We start from the raw sequence: 16,181 nt of genomic DNA on the forward strand, positions 1-16,181 counted from the left end.
TCTGGTTCCCTAATGTCCTTTAGTGAAGGAAACTGCCATCCTTACGTGGTCTGGCTGACATGTAACTCCAGATCCACAGCAATATAGTTGACTCTGAACTGCCCTCTGGGCAATTAGGGATGGGCAATAGATGCTGCCAAGCCAGTAACACCCTCATCCCGCTAACAAATAAAGGATAATCTGCACGAAGGAATAGAGGACATTTTCGCTAAGTCTGCAGATGACACGAAAATAGGTGAGGGATAGGGACCGTTAAGGAAATGGGGAGGCTGTCAAAGGACTTGGACAGGCTAGATGAGTGGGCAAAGAAGTGGCAGATGGAATACAATTTGGTAAAGTGCAAAGTTATGCACTTTGATAGGAAGAACATAGGTGCAGTCTGTTTTCTAAATAGGGAAAGACTTCAGAAATTTGAATTTGGACTTGGGAGTCCTAGTTCAGGTTTCTCTTAAGGGTAACGTGCAGGTTCATCCAGCAATTAGAAAGTCAAATGCAACGTAAGCATCATTTCAAAAGGGCTAGAATACAAGAGCAAAGATGTACTGCTGAGGCTGTATAAGGCACTAGTGAAGCTGGAAGTGAAATACTGAGGGCAATTTTGGACCCCCTATCTAGGGAAGGATGTGCTGGCCTTGGAAGGAATCAACAGTTGGTTTACAAGAATGACCCTGGTGATGAAAGGTCTTGTCATGTTGAGGAGCGTTTGAGGACTCTGGGTCTGTTCTCAATGGAATTTAGAAGGAAGAGGGGGATCTTGTTGAACCATACAGAATATTGAGGATTGGATAGAAATGGACATGGAGAACATGTTTCCATTTGGAAGAGTTAGGGCCCAAAGGGCAAGGTCTCAGTGAAGGTTTGATCCTTTAGAAGGAAGATGAGGAGGAATTTCTTCAGCAAGAGGGTGGGGAATCTGGGAACTCACTGCCACAGGAAAGTGCATGGTGGCCAAATCATTGAATGGATTTAAGACAGAGATAGGTTGGTTCTTATTAGGCATGGTAATCCTCAGGGCTCTATACTCCAGCAGGCCTATAGCAACCTTATTTTCATTATTTTATGTCACAAAAAGCTCTACAATATTCAATTACTAACCTTTATAAAACAACTTAAATCCAAATATTTCTGACAACTTCAACTTTAGACAGAAACATTACAAATGACACAAGCCACACTATCTTCATTAAGTGTTACTGAACTGACCCTCTCAAAATGGCAAACAAAACAAAGGGACCAATTCAGAATGGCAGCCTTACCGTACCTTACTGCAACTGCCAATAGCTTTTGCATGTGCATTTAAATGAAAAATGACAATAAAATGTATTCTTCAAGGTCAACGGTGCCCATTTTTCTGACTTTCAAACACAATTGTATTAAGTTGTCTGAGCTATTTAATATGATCTATTTTCCAGAGAATGTGCCACAACAACGCGCACAAAATGCAAAGAAGTTTTCTTGATGATGCTAAAAATCAGAACAAGTTCATTTTTTAAAATAACAATTTGCAGCTAAAAGTTATAGCCCAGAACTATTAGATTAAAGGATCGTGCAAGAGTGACAGATACCCAGTATGTCCAGGGGTTATCTCCTTCCCTTTATTACTTCTGCATTCTGCCCCAAGACTAATATGAAACTAATAAAACAAAGAACTGAGGATGCTGGAGATCAAAAACGAAAAAAGTGCTGGAGAAACTGAGCAAGTCTGGCAGCAGCTATGGAGAGATGCTCTGTTTCTCCAGCAATTTCTACCCCAAGACTAGTTCCATTAGTTAATTATACCCCCAAAAAAATTCTGAAGCACCTTCTATTGATATTAAACACTGATCATGGTTAAATTGTGGAAGATTTATATTGCACTGTATCTTAAATATCATCGAGATATTTCAGTTCCCCATAACAACCGGCTTCTGCACCTCTCCAAGCCTATTTCTTAACTGTTCCCCCAACCCCAGTAAACAATCTTATATTGAGAAAACTACCAGAGGAGTCAGACTTCCTGAATTTATATCACACTGAACCCCAACCATCAGTAATGGCTCAAGGCATTTATTTTACATTAGGCTCTGCTGGAATCACCACAAATAAGATCCAACCGGACCAAACCAGGTTCTCAGGTTCTGATATCCAATGTAACAGTATTTTATCAAGCATGTGTCCCTGTAGACTAAAATCTCCTGAGCTCTAAATTCTAGTATCCCCTGAACTCGCAATAAGACAACCAGTCAGCTGATATTTAAACTCAAGAGTCCATTCAAAATATTTTGCCAAATTAAGAATCCTAATTTTCTTTCAACAGAATGAAGAGCCAAAGATCAAGAAATGGAACAAACACACAGTTGAGGAAAGGTCACTTGACCCAAAACGTTAACTGATTTCTCTCCAGATGCTGCCAGACCTGAACTTTTCCAGCAATTTCTGTTTTTGTTCCTGATTTACAGCCTATGCAGTTTTTTCGGTTTCTATCAAAAAATGGAAACCTGACGCAGCCTGTCACATGGGAACACCAAAATGTGTCAACTTAATTAACTGAAGCAAATAGGAGTTTTATATGTATCCTTACTTTAAGTTATTGGTTGAAAGGGTCACGACTCAATGGCAATTTCCAAGAATTTCCATTTTGAAAATTACCTGCAGGGGAAAAACTTGCAGGGCTCTGTGGTAAGTGCAGGAATTGCTCTTTTAAACAACTGATACAAGCATGAACTAAATGGTCTCATTCTGTGCCAAATGAGTTTGCGATTCTAAAACAAAACTATCCAGTCACTTGTATTTGAGATAAAAATTTAAACAATCAGAATTAAGCCGAAAGCATCTAACACAGTATAGGAACTGAAAAACAATATTAAACTGACAAAGAGTCAACGAAAATTCAAGCACAGCAATACACGTCAAACAACTAAAAGAAAAGGAATGAAAACAAGTGAATTACTAACATTAAATGGAGAATTGACACTTTGAAGAGGTATTTGAATTTAAAGCAGCACTTTTTTTTTGAAAACAAAAGGGCAATAATTTTACCCTAAAGAAATTAACGAAGCTTCCGATCTGAGCTCCTGAAATCAGAAAGAATGGCTTCATTGATAGAGGTTTCTCAACGTGTAATGATTACATTTTAATAATCAAATGCAGTTGGCATCAGGAAAGAAATCAATTTGAACATGGTGTTCTGAACAGAGAACCCTCCATTATTACTCATCTCAGAAATACAGCCAGTCAAAAAAGGGAAGTGATGAAACTGGCAGCAGTAATGTATACTTTTCAACTGCTTCGTCTAATAGTTACTGTCTTCCTTGACCATGTTGCCATTATATCCTCTGTAAACCTCATAACAGCCTTCTAAAAAAACACTAAACATTAATTTCCATGAAGCAAATATACCTAAGTTATTTTTACTTTCCTCCAAGTTTAAACATAAAAAATGATTTTACAATGAAAGTACAGCAATTTCAAATCCCTTAAGTCAATATCTTCTGTAATTACTGAACAAATTAACATAGAAAATCTAACACAAACTTATGAACACTGAAGAATTCCAAACTTTTAAGGTGAACATTCGTTCAAAGAGGAATCGATATTTTACTAGTAGATTCAAAACCTGTAGATCTAGTGCTCATTAATTCACTAAAAACTTTTTGGCACTTTTATTCTCCTTCCTTCATTAAAGTCAGTGACTCATGCTGGGTTTATACTATCAAGTGCATTCTCATCACCTAAACTAAACAGGTACTGAGCTAGCAGCTATTCAAAAAAGAGATCTCTCAATGAAATACTGCTGAATATGTACATGCTTCCCAACAAAAGTCAACGGGCACCAAATCAACATGAGTTCACTCCTTATCTGCACCTCATCCTTGGACCATGAGGCAAGTTGATTCCCTTAGCAGCCCAGAGTGAAACTGACTAAGAACATAGCAAAGAACATAAGCTAGGATTTTCTAAAGACAGAAGTTAAACCAGTGAACTACAATAAACAACTTCTCATTTTTAAAATAACATTTTGGACATTGTTGCCACTTAGATTTTAAAATCTTTTCTCTCTCCTTTGGTATCATTAAAATAGTGCTTTCCCATTTCAAAAGCATACTGAGATTCTGGCACCAACTATTTCATGTTTGAATGGAGAGACTGCAGAGCTGAGTGGAAAGAGGGATCTGGCTATGCTGGTAAATGAATTCTAAAGTAAAAAGTGCACTGATGACAAATGGAACACTGGCTTTTATTGCAAGGGTAATGGAAAACAGAAGTAGATAGTTTTGTTGCAGGACTCTGAGATCACCCAGTAGGAGGCAAGTTTGGTCTCGTTATTGCACTAGAATCAGGTCAGAGAAGGCTTGCATGCTTCTTCATGGGATGAAGGCCTTATCCTATGAAGAAAGGTTGAACAGATTGGGTTTTATATTGTTTAGAGGAATGATGGATTATCTTATCGAAACATTATAAAATTCAGAGAGGAGTTGATAGGACTAACCCTGAGGATCTTTCCTCTTATAAAAAGGGAGACTAGAACTAAGGGACACAGTGTAACAAGTGGCCTTGCTTTTAAGACTGTGATGTTTTATTTCTCTGCCAGTACTTGTGCCATGGAATTCTCTTCCCCAGAAAGCAATGGAAGCCAGCTAATCAAGAGTATTAAAGAATGTTCAACTGATTTGCAATTAGAATAGGGAATCCAGAATTATTGGTGGAACGGGGCAGACAAGTGACGTTGAGGCTCCAATCAGTTCAACAAGGACCAACGAGCCTAATCTTGCCCAAGTTGATATTCATCTATAGACACACTCCTTTATTCAAATGGAAGTTTTTACATCTACTTATAACAAAATTTTACATGCAATACTATTGCAGTCAAGTAATGAAAGTCACCATCCTAACCCAAGATTTCATCATACTATACCATGAATATCGAGGATCAAGCACTCGTGAATTGCACATGCACTTCAATGGCAGGCTTCAGATATAGTCTTTTTTTATAGATTTCCTGCATTACCGTTAAACATCCAATTTTAAATTTTGAAAAATCTATTCCAAAAAGTTATGAAGTTTCCAGAGTCAAATGACACTGATTGGTTTTTGAATGCAGAATCACAAATTCCAGAACCCAGAATATATTTTTCTTTCCACACATTTTGAGATTAAATATAAAGTTCATGCCCAACATCTGCACTTGGTATATAAATCTGGTAAGGTCCAACTTAAACTACAGTCCAGCACCCAGGTTTGCTGATGCTGTATTGGATTGAGCTGATGGTACCAAAATTCTCACTGTTGACAATGATTTTGAGCTAAAAAGCTGAGAATTTTAACTTGTTAGCAATTACAAATTTAAATTACTTACACATAGGAGGAACTGGCAGCTCTGCCAAGCTCAAATCTAAAATTCCAATCACATCAGTGAACCTTTCCACTGCGCGAGATGCAATGAAAGCACCAAAATAAAAAACAATGATGGAAAACAGCAAATCCTAGTCCAGTCTTTTTCACATCAATTTTTTCAACAATAAAAATTCTCAAGTCTGTATAAGGAAATTAATATTTCCACTTAATAAGCAAATTCTAGTATTTTTAAGAAATACCAAGAAGAGTGAAAATGAAAAGGAACACTGTAACGATTTTAAAAGAAAGGCTGAAAGACAAAATTATTTTAGTGAACACTATCAATATGCAGTACCAGAGTCAAACTAAAATAAGTGGACAGAGGGATAGGATGGATTTTGAAAGAAGATAAAGATCTGCAATTTGACGTGGTATAGACAGGAGATAAATAAAGGCTAACAAAGATAGCCGATTGGTCCGTGTGTTCATATGGCCAGTGAAGCTTGGTTCAGGGGATGAAGTGGGCATTACAAAGAGTCTAGAAGAGATGACACATACTTGTCTCACTAGAAAAATGAAGGATCAGAAATCAAATACAGGTTGATAAACATTTTCTTGCTTTACAATCCTAACTCTCTTAGGTGATCAAATGGGATAAAAATCGACAAATTTCAAAAATCTGACAATTGGAACATTTTGAACGGAAATGAATCTATGTATCACAGACAGCAATTAAAACTGTCAAGTGTAAACTCAAATGCCAAGATCCTAAACCCTATAAGCAATTAAATGAATAGCAGTGTGGAAATGTATGCAGAAAATGGAATCACTGGCTCATGTGGTGTGATCTCAAAAGTTATTAATTCATTTAAAAATCATTCTTGCCAAAGCAATATATTTCATGAAATTAATCTTTGTTAGTCAAAGAAACAAATCAGAAACTAAAATTTAAGCAGGCAACTTCCATAAAATCTAACAGGTAGAAATCAAGTTAAGAATCGCATGCCAAGAACGGAGGTCAAGGACGAAATGCAGTAAAACAAGAGACCAAGGTGCAGGGGAGGCAGAGGAGAGCTGTCCGTGCAAGGGAAACTGCGACCAAGGAAGGAGGGAGAGCGAGGGAGACGGACAGAGACACAGATTCAGAGAGACAATTTTCTTCTTGTTTAATTGTTGCACATGTTCAAAGTAAATGTTAAATGCAATACCATTTAATACGCATCCATAATACAAATCACAGTTCCAATTGTTACACAGGATGTTAGTTGATTGCTGTAGTTTTTAAAACCTAAAGTGAGACTTGACAAGAGGTACAAAACTTGCAACTTATTGAAATATGAATCAATTCTGGAACCAAATCACTTTCATTAGTCTATGCATGTGTGCAAAGTATTCCATTGACTGTTTCTTTTAAAATTTGTTGCAAGTGCAAATATTCAACGCAAGTTGATATTTTAGTAATGTTTCTAACATAGGTAATAATTGCAAAGCATTCAAATAGTCTTTGTTTCTGTGTTTCATAATTCCTCTTGCTTCATGCTTTTATTTCTCAACAACTAATTGCTCTTTAGCTGAGACACTCGACAGGGCTTTAAAGAAAAAGAAAGAGTTTCCACGTTCCCCACAGAATTAGTGAAGTATACAGACATTAGCACCAAATACAATTAATCAATACATGCAGAGTTAACCTTTCATTTTCAGTTAATGACCTTGAGTTCTTAAAATTTGTTAGTATTTGAAAGAAAATTTGATGTTAATTTAAATATTTACAGTTTTACAAATAGTCTAATTAGGTTACTCAAGAACCATGAACATTATAATTGACTGACTTGCAAAGGAGATCTAGATTATGTTACAATTATCCAATCACAATAAAGAATTTAACACATTTACGATAATTTCCAAATACTGCAGACCAGTGTACAATCAGGTGAATATAAAGAATGAAGCATCAGAATTGTTTAGTTCAAAATGTTCTCTGTTTGGGTTTAAAAGAAATTGACTTACTAGAGTTTCAAGACATTCAACCTGTAAAGTTAAACAAAATTATTCTCAAGAGATATACTGCCCATTCAAACAGAGGATGTAACTGGTTCACTTCAGAAGGGGTGGAGGTAATTCAAATTCCTACATTGGCTAGGACTCCAATTCACATGCATTTGTTGCATTGTATCAGCTCTTGATGACATGTAAATTCACAGTCGGAAAATAGGACGCATGCTATGTTACCTCATTGAATCACACTATCAACGAATCATAACAGCTTCTTCAACAGTTACAGAAATATGCGCCAGAGCTCACCTACTCCCTGATTTGGGATTATAAAGTGCCTACATTGGTTAACTAAAATGGAAGAAAATTGTATTGATTACAATGACAGATACAGGAAAGTCATTTTCTAAATTTAATATCCTAGATTTGTAGCGGGATTATTGGGGGGAAAGTCATAAAATCATATAGCCCAAAACAGGTCCCTTAGCCCATTTAGTCTGCACCAAGAAAACAAAACTAGGCTAAATTTACACAAATCTTACCTTTCAGCACTTGGCCTATAGCCTTAAAAATGATATTTCAAGTGCTCATCCAATACTTGTTAAAAGTTATGAGGCTTCTTTCCTCAAAAATCCTACTACCTACTCAGTAACCCAAACCCCCTTGGTATCCCAGATTCCAAACACCCTCTGGGCAAAGAAACATTTTCCTCAAATGTCCTGTAAAGTTCTGCCTTTCAACTTAAATTTCTGCTCTTTAACCAATTTAAGACAGATAATTCACAGCAATGTTATAGGCCTCATTTACTCTTAAAAACTAATTTCTGATTTCACTTCCTCTCTTGCTACATTTACTAATTATATCTACCTAAGCAAAAGAAACCCCTTTGAAGTCATCACACCAACCAAATTACATCATGTATGAAATGCTGATTTCTCATATCTTCAAAACATTTTGCACGTAAGTTCACTTAGATTGGAAAAAAACTGTCTAGTGTTTTAAAACATGTAACCTAGAGTCCTAACCTCACCTAGAAACAGGGTTACAATTATTGTGACAAGCTTGGATGTTAAAGACGAAATTAAACTTTATTTCATTCAGTCCTACTATTTTATTAGTACATTCAACAATTACTCTCCAAATAAATAATATTTCATAAATACACATTTTAAATTTGATACTTTTCTCGTTGATGGGTACACCTTTAATTTCTGATCACAGCCAAATACAGACTTAAAAAGATGGATTATAATGCACATGTACATGTCAAAAAAGGCAAATATTAGTCACAAAAATTACATCTTTGTTAAAATGGGACGATTTTCAATATTATTGGTAAATTTCAAATATTATCATAAACGCAAGGGCAAAGACTAGAACATTTTCCACGGCAGAAATTACACAAAATTAACTCTGTACTCCTTAAAGCTTAAAACTCCGAGACACTTTCGAATTTCAATATCCACACAGCACATACGAATAAACGTGTGCGTTTTGTATACATTCAAGTTTACGGCCCACGAATAGGGAAAGACTAATTGCGGTTGAACTAAACTTTGAATTTAAATAAAAGTTTAAAAATAGGGAGTGGACGTGGTTATTTCTAAATAGAAGAACCTACCGGGTCAAAAAGATCCAGACTGAACGTCTTAGGTGATGAAGTTTGTTGGAGTACAGAACTTAACCATAAAAGCCCCCCACCCGCCCAAATCTGCCACTCAGAACACACCCTCCAGGAAGCCGAGGGCTTCTCGTTCCGTTCCCCAGGGCCAGGGCCTTTCAAAGCCCGCGTACTTTCCCCAGCTCCAAGTTACTCACCAGCTGGAACTCCCTGCGTCTATCGTACGCGTTCTGGATACCACTATCCGCCCATAACGATCTGATGGCCGGCAAGTAATTGAGAAAAACCCGCGTCTCCATGAGGCCTGCGGCTGCCCCGGTCAACGCCCTGGTGTCGAAACTCATCAGGACGTCGCCGTTCTGCTGGTTGCCGGGGTCTCCCCAAGGGATGCGGAGCTTTTCCCGAGCATCCACCAGGACTCGGATTCCCTTCAAGATGTTGCTGTAGATGGTCCCCCTGAACTCCTCTTTGGCCTTCTGGTCGAAGTCCTGGCCATGAATAATTCGCATCTGCTTGAGGAAAGTGCTTTTACCGCTCTCGCCGGCCCCGAGTAGTAGGATCTTCACCAGCCGCCGCACGTAGGTCTTATCCCGCGAGATGAGCTCGTCGATCTGCTTACTCTTGCGGAGCTGCTCGACCTCTCGCTGGGTGAGGACACAACTCGGAAAACAAGCGGCCAGGAGGGAGCGGGACGGCAGGAAATCCGCCATCTTTAGCATTCGATAACATAGTGAGGAGCGCGCGGTCACAAGGCGCGTTACCGCCGCCCACATTGGGGCGAGCGCTCGACGTCACGGACACGCACCTACTTCACTGGAGCGCCTCTACCGGCTGGAGGACCAAATCACCACTCAGGGCTCAAAATGTTGAATCTGGCGGTCAATCCCAGATTGTTTGCACTGGCTACGCACCTGGACAAAGTGTTAACGCGGAAGTTAGGTGTTACAGGTTGTATATGAGGATTCAGTGTAGGTAAGGAGCTGCAAAAACAGGATTTGCTGGAGAATCGCCTCGTTGCCAGTTCAACTGTGCAGACCACAGCACTCCAGGATGATGCAGCACGGTATCTGGACTATTCTAGAAGTCAACGCCCAACAGACCGGCCAAGCAGCGAAACTGCATCTTTGGCAACCCTATGCTGCCAACTCAGACTTAGGCAAAGAAAAGTTAAGATTCAGCTCCTCGATATCGATCACAAATCTTCTATCCAAAGATTATGTTAATACTGATATTCTTTTTGAAGTTGGCGAACTTCACTCACCTTACGACAAACCAGTGATTCATGACACTGATTGAACTTCTGACCAGTTTTCCTGGTTGACAAGGCGAAGAGCCAGATAAGAAAAGACAAGATTTAAAAATATCAAGATGCCTTTTGCAGTTCATTATAAAATGTGGGTTTAGAACATTAGATCCAGGAGCATGAGTAGGCCATTCAGCCCCTCTAGCCTGCCCTGCCATTCAATACAATCGACGGTGATTTCATCTTAGCCTCCATTCCAATTTCCTGCCTCCTGTCCCTAACCCTTCAACCCAATACTAATTAAAAACCTGTCTATCTCCTCCTCAAGTTTACTGAATGTCCCAGCTTCCACTGTACTCTGCAGTAGTCAATTCTACAAATTCACAACTCTTTGAGAAAAGTAATTTCTCCTCATCTCTGTTTTAATTTTGCTACACCTTAGCCTAAAACTATAACCTCTCATTGTAGACTGCTCCACGTGAGGAAACATCCCTGTTACGTCTACTTTGTTATCCCCGTTAGCATCTGAGATACCTAAATTGGATCTCCACTTATTGTTCTAAACTTCAGAGTGTATAAGCCTAAACTGCTCAATTTCTCTTCAGAAGGCAAACCCCTCATCTCTGAAAATAATCTAGTTTCACATCTAATAACTCTTGTAGTCAGTATGGTTTGTGGTAGACTATGCATAAATTGGCATGAAAATATTTAGCACCTCAGGCTGTGTTTCCCTTTATTTATGTACTTTTGTTCTGTATGTAAGTCTTTGAATGTAAAGATGGAGTGAGATTTTGTTTTCTATTTTAGATACTGAGAGACCTAACACAGCCAAATGCAGAGTAAATCTTCCTCTACTGTGGTTTAACGGTGAGTTGGGGGATTCTTTTGCATCCTTTTTGTGATTGTATCATAAATGGAGGAAATTCTTCCTCCCACCCTGTGTCTATACCATAAGCCACAAGATATAACCAATTTTGTTATGATTTTGAACAAAAATGCCAAATGAGTGAAAAATTGCAAATAGAAACAGAGAATTTATACATAAACTCAGCAGGACAGACAAACAGAATTAAATGTTTCAGATTGATTTCATTGATCTGAAACATTTGGCAGCATCTTTTTGGGGAAACAAGGGTCTCAGTAGCTGTTTGGAGAGGTAGTACGAGACATATGCTGATCAAATCTATTGCGATTAGCAAGCCCACTTCACCTGCAATTAAGGTGTACAAATCAACCCCAGTGACAGGTACTGGCCAATAAGGGGCTAGAAACTGAGAGGGAGGAGGCTGTGGCTACTGCCAGAAGGACACTCCAGGATCACAGTGGATCAAGGTGTATGATGTGATTTGTGGGATGGGAGTTAGGGAGTGGCATTCTGGATTTGGGGATTGTGGGGCAGGGAACACAGCTTCATAAGCAAAGGGAGTGATCCAGCCTTCAACATCTATCCCCTCAACCTATGTCCATTCCCTCGATCAAGCACTGAACGCCTTCACTCACCATCCCAGTTGGCAAGATGTCTGCAAGGTTTACCTGTTGAGAATGCTATATACAACAAGCTTGTTTGGAGCTGGGTTAATTCCAGCAATGGCAAGCTGTAGCCCTTGCTTAGCCACAAGGCATCAATTAATGGTGAGGAATAAAGTTGATCATGGACCTTCCCTCCTGTGCAGGGGACTGGGTGAGTTAGGTGTCATCCTGCTTAAAAAAGTTGCCATCCTACCTCCAAACTGGCCATCAATAGAAGCACAAAATACCGCCCCACAATTCTGTTTCTGTCTACAGATACTGCCTGACGTGTTGAGGTTTTCCAACTTTATTTTGTTATTTCAAATCTCCAGCATCCACAGCATTTTGATTTTGCAGTAGGCTGAAAAATTGCTTTGATCTTAGCCCTAGTTTCTATGTTAAGATTGCCTTCACCTTTTCTAGATTTCTCTCGCTAGACAATGTAGTTTCTCTTTACCTATCCTTTTTAATCTGTCAATTTAAACACCTTAATTATATTAAAGCTCAACCCTGTAAATGGAGGAGTGTTAACATGATCTAATGATCATAGTCCTCAGTCTCTTGAAGCTTCGTTGATTGTCTTGTGGTTAGAGAAGAATTTACCAATGTTTTTCTAAGTTGACTTAATTGTTTTCTTCTCTCTAAGGAGATTTTGTGGTTGTGAGGCGTGGTGGAGTGGTAGGGGTGGATAAGCTGTATGGTATTTTGGGATGGAACAAACTAGATAGAACAGTTGTTTATTTCTGCTTTTTTCCCCCAAATGTTTGTATGTTTATATGTGTCTGATGTTGGGAGTGATCTTAGATTTTTAAGTCTATCATTATTAGTGGAACTCCTGGGGTATTACGCATGATGAGTAATGTTATTTCATAATGACAAAGGGAACTTGCCATATAATGCATTGATGTACAGTGACCATGTCTAATTTTTGCATGGTATGTGCATTTTTAAGAGTGTTCTTGGAATATAATTGTGTGGTTCTGTCCAGTTTTCTGCACCTATGAATTTACAATGGATTTAATTGTTGTCTTGTATCTTTTAAGAACATAAGATATTGGCAGTGTTCCTACCACCAGACCGGGAAGTCTGGGTTCAGGTCCCATCTGCTCCAGAGGTGTGTACTAACATTTCTGAACAGGCTGATTAGAAAAATGGGTTAAATGAAAACGAGATATGTAGCCAATTATAACATAATAGAGGTAGATAATCAAGCATTTGGGAACATAGTATTTACCTCCAGCCTCATGTTTTATTAATGCTGAATTGCTATTCTTGGGTTTATCAGATATCCTTGGCTTGATTGAGTTATTGTTGTCACATGTGCCTAACTATGTGAAGAGTTTTGTTTTGCATGCAGTACAGCCAGATCATAAGATATAAAGATCACAGGGTGATTGAACAGAGTGAGGAATACAAAGTTACAGCTGCAAAGAAAGTGCACACAAAGCATGATCAACACAAGATTTGAAATTTGAGAAATCCATTCAGAAGTTTAATAACCGAGGGGAAGAAGCTGTCCTTGAACCTGTTGGTATGTGTGTTTAAGCTTTTGTTCTTCTGCCTGTTGGAAAAGGTTGTAAGCAATTGTAGGCAGGTTGGAGGGGTCTTTGATGTTGGTTGCCTTTCTGAGGCATCAGGAAGTGTAGATGGAGTCAATGGATGGAATGTTGGCCTGTGTGATGGTCTGGGCTGTGTTCACAACTTTCTGTAGTTTCTTACATTCCTGGGGAGACCAATATCAAGCCGTGATGCATCTGGATAGAATGCTTTCTATGGTGCATCAACAAAAGTTGGTGAGAGTCCTTATGTTTATGCTGAAGTTCCTTAGCGTCCTGAGGAAGAAGAGGTGATGATATGTAGAGAACTTACATCATAGATCTTCAAGATTTAGTCCAATTTGTTTCCTACTTTTATGATAAAGGATCAATGTCAGGTATTAGCATGAATTTATAAAATACTAAGTGCAGTTCTTAAAAGGGTAACAACCCCTGAAGTACAACTTAAGCAAAAGAGAAACTTAATTTAAAATTTAGTTTCAGGTGCTGGAAGAAGAATGAACAGGCTACTAGTCATGGAAAGCCTCATGCATACTGGTGAGCAGTTCACTTGGTTGGTCTTTGCTGGCATTTATGCTTCACTTGAGCCTCCTTCCACATTACCAAATCTAATTCTCAGCCTGGTTCCGAAGTTTTAAAGTTTTGGAAGAATCGCAACATTTGGGCAGGAATGGGGTGGATTGTGGAGGAATTTTGTCCAGGTTCTCGGGCTTGGCAACAGTAAGAAGGCCTAGAGTTTAGTAGTAAGGAGGGTGTTTTTTTTTAATTGAAAATATCAACATAACTGTTTGAATAAACCATTTAAATAAATGAAGAGAAATGCTCACCTTAGCAACACAGTGACTCATCACAATTATTACTGTTAGTTCAATGTTAATTTTGAATGGTTTAGCCTTAATGAAAAGTAGGGAAAGAATTAAACATCTTGCTAGTAATTTCTTGACTACTTGTTTTCTCCAAATCTTACAAAATCTGTGTGTACATTATCTGCAATGTCATAGCAGTAAAGTATTGCTAAAGACATTTCAGCATGTAATAAAAACAAATTGCTGGAGATAGGCAACATCAGTGACAAGAGAAATAGAATTAATATTTCACGTTAATGGCCTGTGTCAGCCAGCTCAGTTCTGTAAGTATTATAGTGCCCTTAAGTGATATCTCAAGTGGCCTCAAATGCCTTCTCGAGCCAAACTCCCATCCACACTGGAGGCACTTGAATTTATTTCTGTCTCTGCTGTCATTCCATTCAGATCTGCTTGCTCCGTACCGCTTTCCTCTTGCTTTCTTTTTGACAGCAATATCAATGTAGAACCTCGGTTCATTACGATAGTGCCATGCTTGCAGTTAATATCCTATTGTATTTTGTAAATGTCTATTGTTTCATCAGGTTTCTTGCATAAACTCAAAATAATTTGTTTATTACTACATAAAACTCATTCCTAAAATCAAGTGCAATACTGATTAACATCTAAACTATAATTCAGAATTAGAGCTATACCCCCTTAGACCCAACATGGTCACAAAAGAAAACCATCACTGCATGGATGCAATTTTTTAAAAAAACAGTCAGGGGAGAAGCTCAGCAGGCCTAGCAGCATCTGTGAAGAAAAGAAATCAGATTTAACATTTTGGTTCCAGTGACCCTTCCTCAGAACACCTAAAACGTTAACTCTGATTTTTTTCCTTCACAGATGCTGCCAGACCTGCTGAGATTTTCCAGCAATTTCTGTTTTTGTTCCTGATTTCCAGCATCAGCAGTTCTTTTGGTTTTTGAGAAAATGCCTTCTGTTGACCAAATGTCAGAAAACAATGAAGATAATTTCAAGAATTTTCATAGTCAATCTGATTTCCTGTCAACAAAATTGAATTACTGACAGCAGTAAACTGATGGAAGATGTTCATTTTGGATTGAAATCAAGCTGGATCAGAGACTTTGGAAAGTAACAATAGATGAGCTTTTCATTGTTGGTAATCAATAATACTGACATTTGGAAACTTTCTGGTTCTTAGAAATCTCTGCTGAGAGGAAGGGGTGGAGACTTGCATCTTCTGTGTTTCTTTGTTACTGACTGTCTGTCTAGGTCTGTAAAACAGAAAACTAAGTCCAGAAAGCTAGGAACCACTAGCATAGAGGTCCCCATAGTCTTTTCATAGCCGGGTCTTTCAGGAAATAAGAGCCATAAATGCCTATCTCTCATCTCCCTAAAAGCTTTCCTGCCTTTTTGCCAAAGTCCCTTGACTTTCTATAGACAGCAGATAAGCCACAGCACATATTAAGCTGTTGACTTCCTTTCTAAGACAAAAAATGGTTAAAAATCCTATTCAACCCAGCAAATTTCCAAACCATTCCACACCTTCCAGTTTTTCAACAGCCTTTAAATATAAAAGTCTATTCTCAACTGTAAATTTTCACTTTCCTCATTAGATAAGAAACTGCGTTTTTCACATTTCTATTTGGAAGTAACCAATCATATTGCACATTTCCCCTTTTTTGAATTTTCGTTCCAATTACATTATCAAAAGAACAGAAAAACTGTATAACTCCCTCTCTAGTGGCACTGTGCTTCTCGCAATCTGTCAGTGTTCACATTTAAAGCATAAAAGGAGCTCCAAAACTCATGCAGCTCATGCACCATCAATTCAGCTAACTTTTCATCACAGCTGGTAGAACACTCAGATCTGAGAGCATTTCACCAAAAGGCTTTCATGGGACAGAAGCACAAGCTCAAAAGGATGAGCATCTTACAGGTATCTCGGATACGATACACACCACAGGTTGTTTTCTTTGCAGCAGAGAAGGTTAATAGAAATGCTTAAGATTATGAGGGACATGGACAAAAGTGTACAGAAAATATACATTTCTTTTAGTTCAAGGATCAAAACAATAAGGGTCAATAATTTTAAAGTAAAAGGCAGTAGGTTTAGCGAGGATTTGAGGAAAAGATTT

General features: G+C 38.3%; 1 protein-coding gene across 1 annotated transcript in view; it reads right to left on the reverse strand.

Annotated features, from left to right (window-relative positions):
• The window catches only part of gna13a (guanine nucleotide binding protein (G protein), alpha 13a), a 45,743-nt gene extending 36,076 nt beyond the window's left edge, over window positions 1-9,667 (reverse strand). The window contains exon 1 of the mRNA XM_048555194.2: window positions 9,124-9,667. Coding sequence (XP_048411151.1) covers window positions 9,124-9,645 — 522 coding nt within the window. The 5' untranslated portion in view covers window positions 9,646-9,667. The remainder of the gene's footprint in view (window positions 1-9,123) is intronic.
• Between the last annotated feature and the right edge of the window lie 6,514 nt (window positions 9,668-16,181).

The sequence above is a fragment of the Stegostoma tigrinum genome, chromosome 22 (assembly GCF_030684315.1).
Source record: "Stegostoma tigrinum isolate sSteTig4 chromosome 22, sSteTig4.hap1, whole genome shotgun sequence".
In the NCBI taxonomy this organism is placed as follows: Eukaryota; Metazoa; Chordata; class Chondrichthyes; order Orectolobiformes; family Stegostomatidae; genus Stegostoma; species Stegostoma tigrinum.